Below are 20,108 nucleotides of genomic sequence, written 5' to 3'. Positions count from 1 at the left end.
AATCTCAAACCGCAATCCAATCATATTTGCATTAAAATTAGCCATATATTGAATGAATACATAAAATTGTATACATTTTATGACGTTGAATCCATTAAATGGCAAACATCCATAATTCTGGTCAGTCCTGTTTTTGAATTCACTGTAAATGGAGACATATTAAGATGTATGCTAAAATTCAAGATGTTATACAACAGGAAGCTACTAATTTTAGTCTAATGAATCTAGTGTTTATGCTGTGGGTGATGCAGTTGTAAGCCTGCCACATATAAATGTTACATAAAAAGGCAGAGCTCTCTTGAGATGTCACGGTATCTGAACTCTTTGATGTTTAGAGCAGTAGAAATAAAGAATGTTACCACAAAAACCATCGTCTGCTATGTTACATCAATCAAAATCAGTTAAATGACCACTTCATCATTGTTTTTCTTACCATTATTATCTTTTAGTTTATTGCAATGCTATGTTATGTAGTTTCTCTCCCACTGATATTTTCTACTGAAAGTGTTAAAAGTCTGAATGCTCACGCTGTGCTAATATTCCCTGGATGCGGTATCCCATGATGATCGCTGCATGCTGTACGTCAAGACTGTTGAGCGTGTTCGCTGTGGTTGCGGCGGGAAGCCTCTGTCCGTTAGCTTCTTCTACAAAGTAGATAATCTCCAGAGGGTTGTCAGGGCCCACAAGACGAGTGGTCTGTACAATCTGAACACAGTTCAAAAAAAACTTTACACAAAGTTCAATATGCAATTTAATTCACTGTAATGTCTTTATACATTATATATGCATGTCTTTATATGGGCATCTGAAACTATTCTATTCAAAATTTTGACAACAACAACGTATTGCAAAACTCTTTTATGTAGGAATATATGGAGAACAGTTTCCATTTTACAATTTTATATTATGTATATGGATCAGTCCAATTTGTGAAGGAATCATTCAGTCTCATTTTGTGAAGAGAATTTTTTAAGTTGAAGTACTAAAATGACAAAAACTGAAGAAAAATGGAGCGCAACTGGAAGAAAACAAAACTAGAGGTATTTCGGATTTCATGGTAGGAGAGCTCGATTGCTTACAGAGAGGCTTTAAAAGCTGCTAGATCTGCATATTTTTCAACCCTATTAAAAGAAAATAAACATAATCCAAGGTATTTATTTGAAAAAGTGGCTACACTAACGAAAAAGAAAGCTTCAAGCTTCAGAAGTTTCCAAGAAACACAGCAGTAATGACTTTATGAACTTCTTCACTTATAAGATTGATGATATTAGGGACAAAATTATAACTATGCAACCGTCTACTACAGCATCACATCAGGGAGTGCATTATAGTCTCCCTGAGGTAAAATTTGATTCATTTGTTGCCATTGCAGAGGAAGAATTTTGCAAACTCGTTAATTCATCTAAATCGACAACATGTATGTTAGACCCTATACCGACTAAACTACTGAAAGAGATGCCTCCAGAAGTCATAGATCCTCTTCTTAACATCATTAATTCGTCTTTGTCTCTAGGATGCGTACCAAAAACCTTTAAGCTGGCTATGATTAAACCGCTTGTTAAAAAAACGCAACTTGATCCTACAGAATTAATCAATTACAGGCCGATCTCAAATCTACCTTTTCTGTCAAAGATACTACAAAAGGCAGTATCCTCACAACTGTGTTCCTTTCTTGAAAGAAATGGTATCTGCGAGGATTTCCGGTCAGGATTTAGACCGCACCATAGCACTGAGACAGCTCTCATTAGAGTCAAATATGATTTGCTCTTATCATCCGATCGTGGTTGTATCTCTCTATTAGTGTTACTTGATCTTAGTGCTGCATTTGACACCATTGACCACAACATTCTGTTAAATAGACTAGAAAACTATGTTGGCATTAGTGGAATTGCATTAGCATGGTTTAGATCATATTTATCTGACCGCTATCAGTTTGTAGCAGTAAATGAAGAGATGTCTTATCGATCACAAGTTCAGTATGGCGTACCACAAGGCTCAGTACTAGGACCGCTGCTGTTCACTCTGTACATGCTAACTTTAGGAGATATCATTAGGAAACATGGAATTAGCTTTCACTGTTATGCTGATGATACTCAGCTCTATATTTCTTCCAAACCTAACGAAACTCACCAATTCACAAAATTATCGGAATGCATAGTTGATATCAAAAATTGGATGACTAGTAATTTCCTACTACTAAATTCTGAAAAAACAGAGATTCTAATTATTGGACAAAAAACGTCCACAAGTAATAACCTAGAATACCGTCTAACACTTGATGGCTGCTCTGTTAAGTCTTCGTCGTCAGTTAGGAACCTGGGTGTGCTCTTTGATCCCAATCTTTCATTTGAAAGTCACGTGTCTAGTGTCTGTAAAACCGCATTTTTCCATCTTAAAAATATATCTAAATTACGTCATATGCTCTCATGACATCAAGGCTAGATTATTGTAATGCTCTACTGGGTGGTTGCCCTGCACGCTTAATAAATAAACTACAGCTAGTTCAAAACGCAGCCGCTAGAGTTCTTACCAGAACCAGGAAGTACGACCATATTAGCCCGGTTCTGTCAACACTGCATTGGCTCCCTATTAAACATCGTATAAATTTTAAAATATTGCTGATTACTTACAAAGCACTAAATGGTTTAGCTCCCCAGTACTTGAGCGAGCTCTTAACGCATTATAGTCCTTCACGTCTATTGCGATCTAAAATCTCCGGCCAGTTGATAATACCTAGAATATCTAAATCGACTGCTGGCGGTAGATCCTTTTCCTATTTAGCACCAAAACTTTGGAACAATCTTCCTAACATTGTCCGGGAAGCAGACACAGTCTGTCAGTTCAAAGCTAGACTAAAAACACATCTCTTTGACCTAGCATTCACATAACACTCTATAGACTTCTATAATTCGATATTAGGCTGCTTAGATTAGGTCAGCCGGAACTGGGAACACTTCCCTTAAATCCTGATGTACTCGTTACATCATAAGAAGAATGGCATCTACGCTAATTGTAGTGTCTTTGTTTATCCCGAGGTTTTCTCGCAGCCTGCCGGATCCAGGCCGTTTCCAGATCTGACGAAGGACTTTCGCCTGGACCTGATCATAATGCAGTGCTGAAGTGCCAACTAGCCTCACCCTATGGAGGATCCCTATACCACTCTACAGATAAAGCGTTGTGGAATTTTTCGGTTCGCGTACCTACCCAAAGTGATAAGATAAATAAAATTCTGCATCAAAATTTATAGACAAGACAAGTAGTTTGTTTAGGCATGGTTTGTAAGGAATTACAAACCTGCGCACATACATTCAAACGCACATAACTATAGAATCAATTCTTAATGCGCATGTGAACGCCATCAGCATCTATCACAGGTTCACGTTTAAAGTCTGTTTAGAGAGAACGGTGTCGTCTTAGCGGCCCCTAATTTAATAACAAATGATCATTTAGACGGAAGTGAATCAATCAAAACTAACTTTAGCTGGAAAAAAACATTTTTCAAGAACCACTATAAAACCAAACCAATCTCTGTTACCTTAAATTATATTTTTATCTCTGTAAAGCTGCTTTGAAACAATCTACATTGTTAAAAGCGCTATATAAATGAGGATGACTTGACTTGACTTGAAATAAAAGGTAAATAGAAATAAAAAACAAAAAATAACAAAATGACAAAAGCACATAACATTACTAAAGCTTCAGCTAAAATTAAAATGAAAACTGAAATTTAAAAATATAAAAGGATAATCTAAAATATTCATCAATATTATAAATAATACTAAAATAACACTAGAATAGACCAACTTTTTGATACTTTTGTGGTGCAATTTTTAAGCTTAAAGGGTTAGTTCACCCAAAAATAAAAATTCTGTCATTAATTACTCACCCTCATATTGTTACAAACCTGTAAGACTTTCGTTCATCTTCAAAACATAAATTAAGATCTTTTTAAGAGTTTCGCCCCTCCATTGACAGTCTACGCAACTATCACTTTGACGCTTCAAAAAGTTCATAAAGAGATACTTCAAACTGATTCATATGTATTGACCGTTTTAGTCCAAATTATCTGAAGAGACAAGATTGCTTTATATGAACATTGAATTCAGGCTTTTATTCACATATCCACGTGTTGGCTTTGATGCAACAAAAATGGTGAGTAAATGACAGAATTGATATTTTTGGGTATATTTTTCCTTTAACTCAGAACTTTAACAATGTATATGCAAATGCTAACTGTTCCTCACATGCAAACACAGGAATCAGAACTCTGTGTTGTTCTTACACTTAGTTTTAAGTAGCTAACTGTAGCCTATTCAATGTCTTTTAGACAAAACCCCAAAAAGGCTTTCAGAGATACTGAGGGTCTAAAAGATGAGTCTAATTTGTTTCTAGTCTCCATGGTTAATGGGGTGGAAACAGGCTTCACCTGAGCTCGACCTACATTACGAGCCCTGAGTAGTGAACTCTCACTGGCCAGGGACGTTAAAAGCTCATTTTAAATGTGTTGCATTATCAGAAACAGCACAGAGGATGGCCACACAATGTCATAAGATCATCCAAGTACATCCAAGCTTTGCAGATTGTCATCAACCTACATTCAAGCAAGAGTGCTTACAAGATATTCCAGAATTCACCTCTCTAAAATTAGAAATGACATCACTGAGCATCATTAACACAGCTCCATTACTTCTCAGCTAATCAGCGGTCATTAACGGACTATGTCATTATCATCACAAGTCATTTGGAAACCTTAAGGTCAGCTAGTCTGCAATCAGGTCTCTATGAAACAGAACATCTTCTCTATGTAGGCAGAATAAGCAATTAATGCTTTAAGAATCACACTAGCGGTCTGCAAGCTGTGTTCAATAATTTATCTGAGACTGCAGCTTGAGTAAGACGCGCCGACAGCAAACGGGGGAAATGGTTGTTTTTTTGAGTGGCTCTGCAGGCCAAGGATGAATAGGAGGGTGTTGCCATGGATACTTCTTGTCCCTGAATGATGATGTGTGGAGGGAGAGCAGGTGTGGGGATCTTCCACAAAGACAGAGATTGATTAAGAATCCAGAGAGGCATTAGGCATGCACACAGGATGAGCTCTATAAATGAATCCAATGACCTCATGCATGGAAAGCATGAATAGAATAAGGCCAGATAACACAGATGATTTACAAACCTGCACACTGTTGTTTCCCACACTAGTTGCTCTCTTAAAGCGACGCCCTGTACCTAATGCATCGCCCAGCAACAGAGCCAGTCTCCTCTCAATAGTAGCATGGAAGATCTTGTCACTCACACGCTGGTCCAACACTCCCAACAACACTGAACACACACACAAACAATATGTAATACATGATATTATGGCATAGCAATTGCTCATTTCGGTCTCAAAAATAGACTGGTTATTTGATTGTATAGTAACAACATTACACAATCGTTCAAAAGTAACAATGTAATATAGTATTTCAATTTGTTTGAAAATCTGTTTTCTACTTTAATACATTTTAAAATTTAGTTTATTCCTGTGCTGTAAAGCTGAATTTTCAGCATCATTACTCCACGTATCAGATCCTTCAGAAATCATCCTAAAATGCAGATTTGCTGCTAAAAAAAAATCTCTTATTATTATCAATGTTGAAAAAAATTTGTGCTGCTCAATATTTTTGTGGAAATGGATTTTATGATGAAAAGCAAGTTGAAAAGTACATTTATTTGAAATATTTTGAATGGTAGTATTTTCTTAAGCTTAAGATCAGCAGGCCAGTACCTGTTCTAACCCACGTAGAACGCAGAAGTTGGGTTGTGTTTAGCTCTGGGTAGTGGAACGCTAATGTTGAAGAGAAGGAAAAGAAAAAAAACATTTAAATTTCAGACAATGCTAGGTAAAGACCAGATTATCTTGATGGTTCTACAGATCATATTATCAGATTTTCCTGTGGTGTGAGATGTGCTATGAGGCATTTATATAGCGCTTTCATATGTACTACTGTACACCCAAATCGCTTTACAATCATATCAGGGTTCTCTTAAGAGTGATTGAATCTGCTAGGAAAGAACGATCGGTGCCGCACCGATCTCAAATCGTGAATATCCAACATGTTGAATATTTACAATCAGTAATCATGTTGTGTGGGGGGAACCCCGAGGACAAACGTGCATCTGTAGATTGACATGTGAAACAAGTTGACTGAAGCATAACACGACTACATCCAAACCCTTTTCTCCTTTTTTTTCCCAGCGAATTTTCTGTAAAAAGCAGTCCAAACACTATTATCGCCATTTCCTCTCGCCCGTTGTCCGCCATGTTGGTTTACTCAAAAGTCACGTTTGACCCCGAGAGATTTTGCTAGATTTCCCGTGTTCACATTCGGGACCCTGGTTGTTTGTAAATGGAATCTGTTAGTGTGTGGTGTGCTATCTTGTTCAAAATCGTGACACTTCTCACACAACAGGAACAAAACTGTTAAATTATGATTTTTTTATTGTCATGTTTGTGGTCTCTAACAATTTAAAAATCTTTTAGTGTGGGCCAGCTTTTAAGCTGCATTCATGACATTTATGCTATATATAAGTTGTTTTGGGAGTGTATTTATGTAATCGAACAGTAATAAGTGTGTGGACTCACGTTCTGCAATCTGGCGTACAGGGAAGCCCAGATAGTAGCTGTACTCGACCATGCTAAGTTGTCGAAGCAGAGCGCTCACCTCTGTCCCCGGCACATACCCGCGCATATCACGCACAGCAAAGGTGATCTCAACTGGAACCTTCAGCAGTTGTGCCGCCTTGCCCACAGGACTCAGTGTGATGTTTAAAATCTACAAAACAATTCAGTATCTAAGATACAATTATCTGAAACTAAAGCAATTAGAGATTAGAATGACTCATTCTTCTCCAGAATGGGATTTTAGAAATTACTGTGAAAAGAAAAACATCCAATAGACATATTTCTCTGCTATTTTAAAAGCCAAAAATATCCGGATTTTCATAAATCAAACATCTAAATGTAAAATGTGAGCTACTAAAAAAGAAATATAAAAAAAATTAATTAAAATAATGTAAAATAAAATAACTTTAATTAATATATAAAACAATTAAATAATTTAGCTACTAAAATAGTAGATAATAAATATCTTAATATAAAAAGTCTCTTGTCTTCACACTTTCACACTCGGGTATCTATTTAAAAGGTTCCTGAACATTGGTGAATGAAATGAATAAGAGCAGAGCCTTTAGATTTGTTCCCTTGACAACGTTTGAACTTATTCAATCAGAGCAAACAGTTGGAGATGATGCCATCCCACTGCACTGAAGGCAATCAAGCCTCAAATTCACTTCACACAATTTAAAAAGCGAGCTTCTTTTTTATTCCAGAATAAAAATATTAAAATTTACTCTCATTTGGATCGTTTACATTATACAGAAGTTTTATATGATGCTATGCTAAAGTACCCGTAGTCATTTAAGCAAATCGGAATGGAATAAGAAGCAATTAAGAGGATTTGAAGGGGTTCAGTGTCAGCATATTGGTGTTTGAAACTCAGTTGAGCTCTTAATACTGTTAACTGGGTAAAGAAGTCAACTTACATTCACAGTAAAGTTTGTGGACTCCTGTGAGCGTCGGCGTACTTCTGCTAAGGCTGTGATCAGACCCTTTTCTGTCTGCTCACTGAAGGTACACATACGCACATCTATGTGGCTGGGTACAAACTGAAGTACTGCAAAACACATGCATATAGTTAAAATGTTTGGAGAAACTCATGACATCTTGACATGCAACAAAATCTAAATGGCCAGAGAGAATTCAATAATTGTGACATGCAGTTTCCACAGCAGTGTACCTGTATGTACATGGTACTGCAGGCCTGGTACAAGACTGATCGGTGACACGCTGATAAAGGAGTTAGTGGTCCGAGCAGAGATTCTCAGGGCATTAATGACTGATATGGCAGTGTAAACCACTGCACCAGACACAGCACGAAACACAAAATCTGGAGGAGCTTTCACTACCTTTAACACATGAAGAAATTATTATGAACATTAAATGTCAAGGATTTGTACATCATATTTGTAATAGCAATTTCACATCCTTTTCAAGAACATGGCGAAATATATCGAAAAGCCTTTCAGTGAGCCTGTAAAAGTCAAAGATGATTTATGTTTAAATGCAGGGAGTTGCAAAGAACCATTTCGTTCCCATTGAGCCAAATTATGTGTGGTTTGTTTATGAGGACCCAAGAGATAAAACAGGAAGGGCATATTTTATCTATACATTTCACTGACACATCACTGGATTACAAAACCTTTTTAAAGTTTCTGTGATTTAAACCAAGAGTAAGCAGGTTAAATAATCGCTATTATGATACATTTAAAAAAACAAAAGCTTACACAAAGGCTGCCTAATTTACAAACAGCTTCCTCAGTCTGAATAACTGAAACTACTTTTCTTGATAATTTCATTAGGGATTTCTTGATAAATTAGAGGTGAAAAACACCGAAATATCATACTTGTGTTTCCACCCAAGATGTGAATTCAATTTATGCAAAAAAAAAGAAAAAAAAAAAGGAGTAATAATTACAAAAACTATTGATGAATCAAGCAGCATTTTCCTCCTATGTGTTTAAAGAAGAAAAAAAGACTTTGCATGGAAATTTTTCATCCATTCTGTATTTTTATGCAATATCCAAAAATGCTTTTAGCTTTACATTAAAAATAAATACATTTATAAAAGCAAAAATTGTATCTACAATCAAAATATTTGTAATTGTATTGTTTAATATTGTATTATAAAATAGTTTTAGGTGTAGAAGAGTTGCTGTCACTGCTTGAAATCAATAAAGACAAGCAAAAAAAAGGAGGAAAACATAACATAGACCTATTCAATCGCATGTCTACAGTACCTGTAGCTCCACTGAGCGGCTGTACTCGGCTTTGAGAATCTCTCTGACTTTGGCTTTAGCATATCCAACAGTAGACCCCGGAGGAAACCCTACAACATAGTAAACATCAAGCATGATGCTATTCTTGGAGCCTTGAATATAATACGAAAATTTAAATAAAATAAGATAAGATAAAAGTAATGTTGCATGGATGCAAATCTAGTTATTAAGGCACATCTGTTTTATGGATTGAGTCACACACTGATCCTTCAAAAAAAAGACAGGAGCACGTTGCTGGTGTAAATGTATATACTGTGTAGAGCAAATTCATTTTCACTGTCTTACCAACTCTGATCAAGTAGGTGTCCGGTTTAGTGATGTTGCAGAGATAATTCCGGGCAGTAGTTGTTGGAGGAGTTGTGGTTGGGTTTGTACCTAATGGGTCTTTCACAGTAATCCCCATTGTGTTGCTGGAGCTTGTGATAGTAAAAGAAGTGACAGTGGTGTCATTATGTAATACTGGAGAGGACGTGGTTGTAAGACTACTGATCGGTGTGGTGTTATCGCCATCAGTAACCATGGTGGCAAATGGTGTTCCAGACACAAATCCTTCGTCACCCATCTCGATTGCAGGAGGGGAGGAGGTGACGTTTAAGGTTGAGTCAGTTGGTAATTCAGAAACACTGATAGAGGTGGTTACTAAAACAGTGGGAAGTACACTACTAGTAAAGACGGTCTCTGTTGGGAGTGAGGTGATAATCCATTGGCTGTCATTAAAAGAAGACATGCCATCCGGTTCTTTGGTCACCGGAGGTGGGACAGTCACTAGTAAGGAAGTGTTGTATGCTATAAAAGGTGTGGTAGCCCAATCAGTGGTTGAGTTAATATCTCCTAATGAATTTGAATGGTTTATTGAGGGTGTCAGTGTAAATGACGGCTCCAAATATGACACTGTAGTATCCGTTAGACTAGGTGTAACTTCAGAAGGATCCAGGTTAGTAGTGTTAAAAGGCTCAAATCCAGAGATGTCTGTTGATGATTCCTCAGTCCAGGAACCGTTACCTGCAGGCTGTAGATCTTCATCAAACAAAGCTGTTAACATGTAACTTGGGTCAATGGTGTAGGCTCTAGTGCCCACAATATTTGTGGTGCCAACCGGCATGAAAGAGAAAACACTAGAGACAGTCTGATTGATAGTGTGCTCTGGCAAGCTAACATTGTCCTTGGTCAACTGGATGGTGTAATATTCTAAACTGTTCATGTCTGGTAAAAGGACATCAGTAGGTTGGACGGCAACAGTGCCTACCCAGTCAGATGCCAACTCTGAGCTCTCGTTCACAGACTGGTTCTGGTTTAAGACATCTGAAGTTGTCGGGACAATTGGTAGAGAATGGACTATGGTTGGTTGGATGGTTAAAAGTGATAGAGAAATGGTGTGGCCAGGGTCTGATGTCAAAACTGAAGGCCTTGACATGGTAAAGGGCACACCATTTGTAAAACTTTGAAAGGTTGTTATGTGTTTGGTTAAGTCCGTGTTGGCTCCATCTGAGGTTGAATTGATGTTAAAACTGGAACTTTCAACAAGTTTGCTAGAGAAAGAACTAGTAACACTGGTAGTGGAGGGATACAAGTGTTTGCTGGAAAATGAAATCCCCACTCTTGTGGGAAACGTAGTGTCATAGGTCTCGGAGTTTGAGTCCTCAAAGTCATACACATCAGATGGGAGATTGGTAACCAGCGAATAGTCGTTACCTTCAGATCCCATGAAGGACATTGTTTCTAGGTAATCTCCAGAACCATAGTCCACATCCATGGTGTAGGTTGGGAAAAAGTCTTCGGGTGGACCCATAGTTTGCTCAACAGACGCTGAAGTTATTGTATGTATGAAAACCAAATGACTTGGCTCCAACTGCTGATAGCCTGGTTGGGTGTTAGGGTCATGGCTGACTGGTAACTGAAGGTCTTTAATTCTGCTGGATGGTTCCAATTGGTGTACAAAAGGTACATTAGTGTCACTGGCTCCCACCATCCTATTCTGTGTAAGAGGGGAAGGAATGGGATTTTCATCAGGAATTCTCGAGGGAAAATTTTGTCCAACTAAAGGCAAGCTAGAAGGCACAGATGAATCTGTACCCTGTGAGATTTGGGGAGCTAGGCTGATAGCAGACCGAGACAAGGGCACATTATGGGATGTAGGCACTGGAGAATTTAGTTGTCGAGGCTGTCTGGAGGAACTTCTGTGTGTAGATCCAACTGCCTCTCCAGAGTTTAAGGAAAGTAAAGGAGGTGTGGCAAGAGGCTCTGGGATTGTGGCAGAGTTCAAGGAGTAATTGAATACTGATCCAGTGTTGAAATTGTGATTGTAATTCTCGGTGGCTTTGGATGGATCCAAACTAGGTGAAAGAGAAAATCCAGACAAGGCGGTGGATGCATTATGCAGCACTTCCATCGAAGATTCATTTGGCATGTTTGGAGCCTCCAAAGGCCAGTCTAAGGGAGACACAAAGACAATAAAATCCAACAAATGAAGTGATCTGATGCAAAGTATAGAAAGAGCAACAAAACTCTATGAAAAACAGTTTATTGTACAAATCAATGCTGATATTTGCCTTATCAATGCAATTTGACATATGTCTCTGTAATAGTTGTAAGCAAAAGTAATAGGCTTTGTGAAGAAAACGGTTTAAAAAAAAAAAAAAAAAAATTATATATATATATATAGAGAGATAGAGAGAGAGAGAGAGAGAGAGAGAGAGAGAGAGAGAGAGAGAGAGAGAGAGAGAGAGAGAGAGAGAGAGAGAGAGAGAGAGAGAGAGAATATTCAACATCTGATATTAAAGGGGTGGTTCGGAATTTTGGACATCGGGCCTCATTTACAAGTTAGCCTGTGTGTTATTTACCAGTGGAGTCAGTTTTCGAAATTGTTCACCCAGTCCTTCCAGTTGCATAGTTCGCCGGTGCTAGGCTAGCGCGAGTCAATGGTATTGGTTAGTCTACTATTAAAACAGTTTTATCCACTCCACAGTTCACCAAAAGCACATCAATTATAACGCCAGACTATCGATGTAAATGTCTGTTGAGAGAATAATGTTAGAAATCAAACTACTCAATGTAGTTTGACATATCAAAATATATTTCAATGATCGAATTACATTTACAGGAACTAGTTTCTCAGCAGCGGCGGAATTTGACTTTGCTCCGGGAGTAGTACTGCGCCGGAAAGTAAACACAACAGAATCGCACTACGTTCAGTCGGAACGTCAAGTAGCCTTGATTTTGAAACCTTCGATCGGAATTGAAAGAATTGGCAAAATGGTTATTCACTGTAGTTTTAATTGTACTGTAATTGTAGTTTTAAAGATGGTCAGCAAAAAATGTCTACAGATTTCCAGTAAGAGATCCAGAAAGGAACCAACTGTGGCTTCTTGCTGCTGGCTTGGATAAGGAGACACCGACAGAGACACTACTAAATGCCCGAATTTGTAGCGATCATTTTAGATCAGACGACTTTGTACAAAGTGATCGAAACGATAACAAGTCACTGAGTTGGAATGCAGTTCCAGCCGTCTTTCCAGATTCACCAACAGCTACAGATGAACAGGTAATAACTTTTGTTAGGCTACTCTAACGTTAGCTAGCTAATGAAGCTACTCTTTCATAACTGATAGATCGACACCGACAACATTAGTGGAGATAACGTTACAGTTCAATGCATTGTGGAGAATTTTTCCTCTTTCTGACCTTTTAGCATCCATCTCGATTAGTTCTTCGTCTGTGTATTCTGGCTCATACATGTAACGTTATGGTTCGTTGAATAACACACATTTCCTCATCTTCATCGTCTTCAGAGTCCGAACCATTGTCATGGCTTTCAAATGTGGCCATAATCATATGTCTTGTTGCTTTATTCTTGAAATAAACTCTGTTTCTGTAGTGATGACGAGTGTCAGCGGCAGGTAAATACACTTGCGTGATTGTCATGTGGACCGGCTCTCTCGGTTGCCTAGGTAACTTAATATCACTCCGCCGCCGCTGTAGACTATGCTGATAAATACAGGGAACAAAGTATAACTATTGCAATGCGATGAAAGGGTAGTTTGATTTCTAACATTATTTTCTCAACAGACATTTACATCGATAGTCTGGCGTTATAATTGATGTGCTTTTGGTGAACTGTGGAGTGGATAAAACTGTTTTAATGGTAGGCTAACCAATACCATTGACTCGCGCTAGCCTAGCACCGGCGAACTATGCAACTGGGAGGACTGGGTGAACATTTTCGAAAACTGACTCCACTGGTAAATAACACACAGGCTAACTTGTAAATGAGGCCCGATGTCCAAAATTCCGAACCACCCCTTTAAGTTAATTAGTCAACCTTAGAACCAATAAGTTCAAGTAATTGATTTAGATTTTTAACATTTTAACAATATCCATTTTGAACATGGACAACTGATAAAATGCAACACTGACCTAGAACGTATTAAAGAAGAATAAAACCTACCCCACAGATTAAACCTATCCCACTAACAATGTTTTTTATGAAAACTGATTCATTGACTTGAGTGCTATTTAGTGATGTGGCTTGTTTAACTTCATAGACATTAATCAGAGTAAAACCCAAATGCAGTGTGAGATAACTGTATATTATTTCAAAGAGTTACATTAGTAACTTTTTACAAACTTACAAAAGTTTGAGTGTTGAGGACTTTCATCATGCTATTATACCCAGATGCTTCAAGGCTTTTTAACCTGCATATGTCACATTGTCGTGATTACCAAATTCACAATCTCGCACATGTGCTGGTGGTTTGGAATGTGCCAAGGCCACGAAACAGGAGAGTATTTAAATAATTAAGCATACCACTTTCAAGAAGGATTCCTGAAAGCAGTATTGGCCTCTATGGTTTATATTCCACTACACGTTTTATAAACTTTCCATGTGCATTGCTTTTTATGGTGGATGCCGAGGTTGGGTATAAAAGCTGGCAGTGTTTGGCTTGATATTCAGAAGCAGCTGCACAGTAATGAAATGACCCATTCTGAGACCAAGGATAGAAGACAAAGGTGAGGAGCTTCTTAATGAAGCACCAGAGTGAGCAAAACAGTCTTAACCATATTCAGATGTGACTAGTTTTCGCATAGGAGGTTAGGTAAACTATTCCTTCTCATCTATTTTGACCTGTGTAGAATAATAATAAAACCAAATTTTCATTGTGCTACCTGGTCCATTTTATGGATTTAGACCAATATAAAAATAATGTAATGTCATGACCCAAATTTCAATAAAATATCATAATAGTAATATTTGCAAGGTGGAATTGATCAACGTGAAACTAGATCAATGCATATTCTATGATGAAACTAGATCAATGCATATTTTATGATGATTTACAACAAATGACCTCGAACCAACTATAAAAATAAGATAAAACTGAAATGTTTTCCAACTGAAAAATACAATGAATGAACTGTGACTGTCTTTTTACATCTGCTGTTTTGAATTCAGCAAGAGTAAGTTAAATGAACCAAAACAAAGGAGGTACTCCACTTTTAGCAGAAAAGGTTACATTTATATACCTTTTAGTTCTTCATTTATGCTATGCGTTTTCCCTTATTCAAATGCTAATGCAAGCACAGCCAGTCATCTGCAACCAATCACATACAATGCAACTCAAGGTTCAAAATACATAATGATCTCATAACAACATGAATATGTGTCATAGAAACATATGTAGCAGTTATTCAACAACATCTGAGATTCAAAGCATGAGCCAGACGGATTTGTGACAAAGCAATAACTGGCATCACTCAGCCTTCTGAAGAATCCCCCCAGACCCATGTGCTTCATACAGACGACTTTTTAACCCACAATTATATTTTGACCAAAAAAAAGAGAAAAAGAACAAAGACAAAAGACATGGATATAAGGGAGAACATGCCATCATATAACACTCTGGCTCTGATATCAAAAGAAACAGCATTAGAGAAAGATCTATAGTCTCCGCCAAGTCAACTTTTTGGCATTAATTATGTGATTGCTGTTGTGTGATTTAAATTTGATTATAAAGTCAATGCACAAAATAAACAACATTTTATACTACATTAACCTGGTCAGTATGCTCCGTGTTTGGGCTTCTTGAGAGTAAATAGTTATTTGATAATCAGACTCACTGCCATGCTCTGGGCCAAGTGTTTGAAGCCCCTATGAAGCAGGCGGCTGTGTAAAACAGATGACCAACTGAGAGAGAGAGAGAGAGAGAGAGAGAGAGAGAGAGAGAGAGAGAGAGAGAGAGAGAGAGAGAGAGAGAGAGAGAGAGAGAGAGAGAGAGAGAGAGAGAGAGAGAGAGAGAGAGAGAGAGAGACTGAAGTAGAAGAAACATTTGTTAGACCTTAATGGCAGCAAGAAAAGAAAAAAATAATTAAAATAAAAAATTAACCATCTTAAAAGCCTTCGGTAAAGTCTAAAAGACACCATGAGCATTGACACTCAATGTTGTAACTGTTAACTAAATTAAAACTATTAATCTTCTACCTAATATGATGAAAACAGCTTTGTTAATATTTCTTGTTTCCTCCTTACATTGATAGTTCCGAATTATATTGCATGCATCATGTAAATTATATATTCTATTTTTAATTAAAAATGGCGAAATTAGACAAGTGTATTAGTTTGCATCCTCGATTATTTCTGTCAGTCGTTTAACATTTCTATCATAAAACAGATGTCAAATATACTTTCATCTTATCTCGCACTTTTATGAATGGAAGTGCCGTGTTGGAATTTGCACTCAGCAGCTTCTGTGAACATAAAGCCCGTCTACTTTAATTTGATTGGACATCAAACATTTTGACATTGATGAGCACTATCTAATCACTGAGGCAGCTCAGATGAGAAGGTTGGTTATCGGCATTGTTCAATATCCTTGAGGCACCGAAGTAGAGTTAATCTTAGGCAATTATTTCACAACCTTTACTATTTACTCCTTGGAAAAATACCTCAATGGTGGGTATGGCCCTGATTGGAAATTATATACAATAAATATATTGTTCACAAGGATATATTTACATAGTTTTTTCTTTGTTTTCTTCATTGCATTATGTCATATTTAATCTTAATTTTGCATGCAAGCATTTTCTTCATTGCATTATGTCATATTTAATCTTAATTTTGCATGCAAGCATTTGCATAATAGCTATTATAGTATCTTCAAATTCAGATAATTTACCATAAAGTTAATTCATTTTAAAAATATTTAACTTAAAAAGAAAACTCACTTTTATTTAAAAAAAAATGTTTAAAGGAATAGTCACAACCTATAGTCACTAGCTTAAAATACAATCAATCAATTTATCAACATTTTTTGAAAAGCCACACAAAGAAGCTTTATAATCATGATACCTTTAGCTTACTTTTTGATGCATTTTGACTTTAATTCTCATCTTGCATACTACTTAGTATATAGTATGCAAATTAGTATATAGTATGCAGATTGGTACACAGTATACAGTCTCTTGCATTGTAAAGCAATGTTGGTGTACAGTGTTAAAGAACCTGCAAGTTTATTATTAAAGCAAAACTATGGAATTTCATCTGCATGATTGCTCATGCTGTAAAACTCATAGGAATCATCAATATCCACAGTTTGATGAATAAGTCTCTTTAAAAGGTAAGCCGAGAGTCATTAATCAGTCTTACTGTGGCAATAAGTGGTAATCATTTCTTGGGTCAAGAGAGAGTCGGAGTTTGCGATATGTCCTCCTACCAGTGCTCTCTCTGGATGCACTTCACATACGCACACTTCAATAAGCCCAAAGAATGCAGGTTAAAGGATTAGATCACCTCAAAATGAAAATTTCCTAATAATTTACTCACCCCAATGCCATCCAAGATATCCATGTCTTTCTTTCCTCAGTGGAAAAGAAAATATTTTTTTGAGGAAAACATTTCTGGATTTTTCTTCGAAAAACAGCTGAGGAGGAGGGTCTTGTCTAGCGAAACGATAGGTAATACAAATTTATATATATATATATATATATATATATATATATATATATATATATATATATATATATATATATATATATATATTAGGTTAGGAACCTAATGATTGCCATATATATATATATTTTTTTTTTTTATTATTATTTTTTAAAATGACCTATCGTTTCGCGAGATAAGGCCCCCCTCCTCAGCTGCGATTGTGCACACAATCACAATGCACACAAAGCTGCGATTGTTTCCACTTCGGAAAGAAAGACATGGATATCTTGGATGGCATTGGGGTGAGTAAATTATTAGGAATATTTCATTTTGAGGTGAATAATCCTGTAATGTATTTTAAATGCCGGGATGAATCAAAGTAAGGGGCAAAAATCTAGCTGAGTCGATCGGGTTATACTTAAACTTATGACTTGACTCCGATAAAGGAAAACAGGTTAATGCGCTTACATGACCACATGCATTGTCAGTGTATTCAGCATAATCGGGTTAAGAACGTGCATGTAAACACGCTCATTAACTGAGAGTAGAAACGGACTGAACTTTCAGCATCTGTCGCTGCATTAACGCCACATTCTCTCAGACGACGATGGATATAACGCTATAGCGACTATCTTAATTTACTGGCATTATATTTTGCTTGTGGACCTACATTAATGACAGTAAAAAAACAAGTGTTTGAAGCTGCTTTTGATTTTCACAGATGGCATAGTTGTGCTGTGTTCGTGAACTAAAGACTGTTATTAGGCCTATATCATTTTAGTGATATAATTATTATTATTAATATTTAGTAACTGTATAGTTTTTAGTGTTATTCGTGTCATTAAACGTTTTGTTAACGTGCTATGGAAACAAAATAGCCTACTGAAGAACAACTATGCCGTTTTCATCATGGATCTGTATAAGAATGTTCTAGTCAAAGGCATTACCGGAAAAGGGGTTGCTACACTTGCAGACAAATCAGGCAACATTCTGCGTCTGTTAAAACAAGCACTCTTGACAATTTGTGAATGGATCACCTTGCAATTCAATTTTGATGTGGGATGTAGTTTTTTAGTCTGTTTTAAAAACATTTTCTAAGAGCAGAAAGCGTTTTCTTCCTCATAAGCGTTTTCTTCCTCATAAGCGTGTGTCAGTGTTGTCGCAAGAGTTACGCTATGTGGTGATGTCGTTATGACTTAGGCAAGGGAAATTAATTGTAGTTCCTAATATTAATTTAATAAAAACACTAGCTTTATAATAATAATTTAATACATTAATGGTAAAACACGCCAATTATCGTATTGATAACGTCAAAGGCATCAGCCATATCAGTGATATCTCTGACTATCGTCGATACATAATACTATCGTCCACCGGCACAACCCTATGCTGATCCACCATTTCTCAGGTCACTGAGCAAGACTAAAGTTAACAAACAGGACAGAAGAGGCACATATTACTGCCTGACCTCTGACCTCATTAGATTAGCTTTCGAACATTTAGATTTCTATTCCCTCAGGAGCAATTCAATAAAACATTAAAGCCACAACCACCCATGTTTTTCTGTGCTAGGCCAATCAAAATGGGCTGTTGACCCAGTTTTGAAAACACTACAACTGCAAGTCATGTAACACATCAATGACTGACAAGCAAAGCAGAGGACTCTGTCTCTCTTTATTTTCAACAAGAAAATTACTCCAATTAAGTCAATCAAAAACCTACAGAACAGTAGGGGTGGGAATTGGCAAAAATGTGACGATTCGATAGTATTGCGATATTTGGGCCACGATTCAATATTATTGCGATTCTCAATATATTGCGATACAGCAAGTATTGCGATTCGATTCTGCGATATTGCGATTCATGTCCCCCATATTATTCAAAGGCATTACAAAAAATTAGGAAAATAAGACCGCTCACCTCACTTTAAATGTCACATTTAATTCTGTAAACATTATCTTCTAACCATTAACTGAAGTGCAAAAACTGAAAAACTTGTTCTTGAACATTCGGGACACATTGCAACACTGGTTTCATCACTTGCCCACCTCGGTACCGCAACAAAAAAAACAAAAAAAGTTTAAAGCGTTAAAAATGTTTAACGCAATTACGCAGTATCCGTTAAATTCTGCCTGTATTACACACACACACAAACACACACACACACGACCCACAGAAAAGACACGCGTCAGTATCAAGTTCTCTTTCGGGCTTGAACAAACCATAACACACACAAATTATGCCAAAATGTCAGTTTTGTCGAGTGTTCTCATAAGAGCAATCTTGAATTATTTAAATAAACGTAGAGATTTGTGAGAAAATGGGACGCGTGTCAGATCGCGTCTCTGTCCCACATTGAACTGCATTAACGAATGTACAGCTTATGTACGCTCAACGCCTGTCACTCACTCGTTTTCATTCACTCCTTCAAGTGAACAGTATTAGTGGACTAACGTTAACTTAGGGAATAGGCCTAACTTAGTGAATGAGGGTTTAGAGGGCGATTTCAACCCATGTTCTCAAGCAGTGAAAAATAGAGGACAATGACAACGCGCTGACAGACAAGACCGAGCAGGTAATATTTAATATGAAACAAACAAAACTCACTGAGCTCCCAGCACATAACTTAAAATTATTTAAATACAATAGAGTAACATAAAGCAGACATAATAGAGTAACATAAACCTGAGAATAATCATAAAACCGAAATTTACCCACACTTTCGATTTGAAAGATGCGGAGCGTCGTGCACAACCGTAATACTGAAGCCATTTTCATTTGAATTTGCTGTCGAATGTCCGACAACAAAGCACCGCAACAAGCGCCACCTTGTGGATGTAATACGCAAATGTAAATGATCAGAGTAAACTCTGAGAAAACCAGAAAGTAAAACAGATAATTTTATAATTAAATATCGCAATACTTTGCGCTACTGTATCGATATAATTGCGTGCGCAAAATATCGCAATACTGAACAGAATCGATTTTTTCCCCCACCACTACAGAACAGTCCAATCTGTATCCTACTATTATTTCTGCCAGTAAAAAAAAATATCATAGATAGTTTAAATCCCTAAGTACGAACATTTGTCTGACCCTTAACATAATTGAAACTGAAACAAAAATACATCTAAATTAAATCTCAATGGCTGCCAGGCATTTTCAAACGATCTTGGTGTTGAGCCACAAAAACAAGAATAAAAAAGAAATCAAGTTACAAAAAATTCTTTGGGTTCTCAATTATCCGTGT

At 36.9% G+C, this 20,108-nt stretch overlaps 1 protein-coding gene across 10 annotated transcripts in view; it reads right to left on the bottom strand.

Annotated features, from left to right (window-relative positions):
* Positions 1-20,108, bottom strand: part of LOC143696843 (UPF0606 protein KIAA1549) — a 69,931-nt gene that overhangs the window by 25,263 nt on the left and 24,560 nt on the right. For all 10 annotated transcript variants that reach the window (XM_077193615.1, XM_077193620.1, XM_077193622.1 and 7 more), the window contains 8 exons: positions 9,220-11,364; positions 8,896-8,984; positions 7,836-8,004; positions 7,582-7,712; positions 6,623-6,812; positions 5,765-5,824; positions 5,174-5,319; positions 528-705 (listed from right to left, as the gene is read on the bottom strand). In XM_077193615.1, coding sequence (XP_077049730.1) covers positions 528-705; positions 5,174-5,319; positions 5,765-5,824; positions 6,623-6,812; positions 7,582-7,712; positions 7,836-8,004; positions 8,896-8,984; positions 9,220-11,364 — 3,108 coding nt within the window. The remainder of the gene's footprint in view (positions 1-527; positions 706-5,173; positions 5,320-5,764; positions 5,825-6,622; positions 6,813-7,581; positions 7,713-7,835; positions 8,005-8,895; positions 8,985-9,219; positions 11,365-20,108) is intronic.

The sequence above is a fragment of the Siphateles boraxobius genome, unplaced genomic scaffold (genome assembly GCF_051911475.1).
Source record: "Siphateles boraxobius isolate OS27281-9 unplaced genomic scaffold, OSU_SipBor_1 31, whole genome shotgun sequence".
In the NCBI taxonomy this organism is placed as follows: domain Eukaryota; kingdom Metazoa; phylum Chordata; class Actinopteri; order Cypriniformes; family Leuciscidae; genus Siphateles; species Siphateles boraxobius.
Note: the sequence above shows the minus strand (reverse complement) of the source record. Positions and strands in the feature narration are given on the sequence as shown.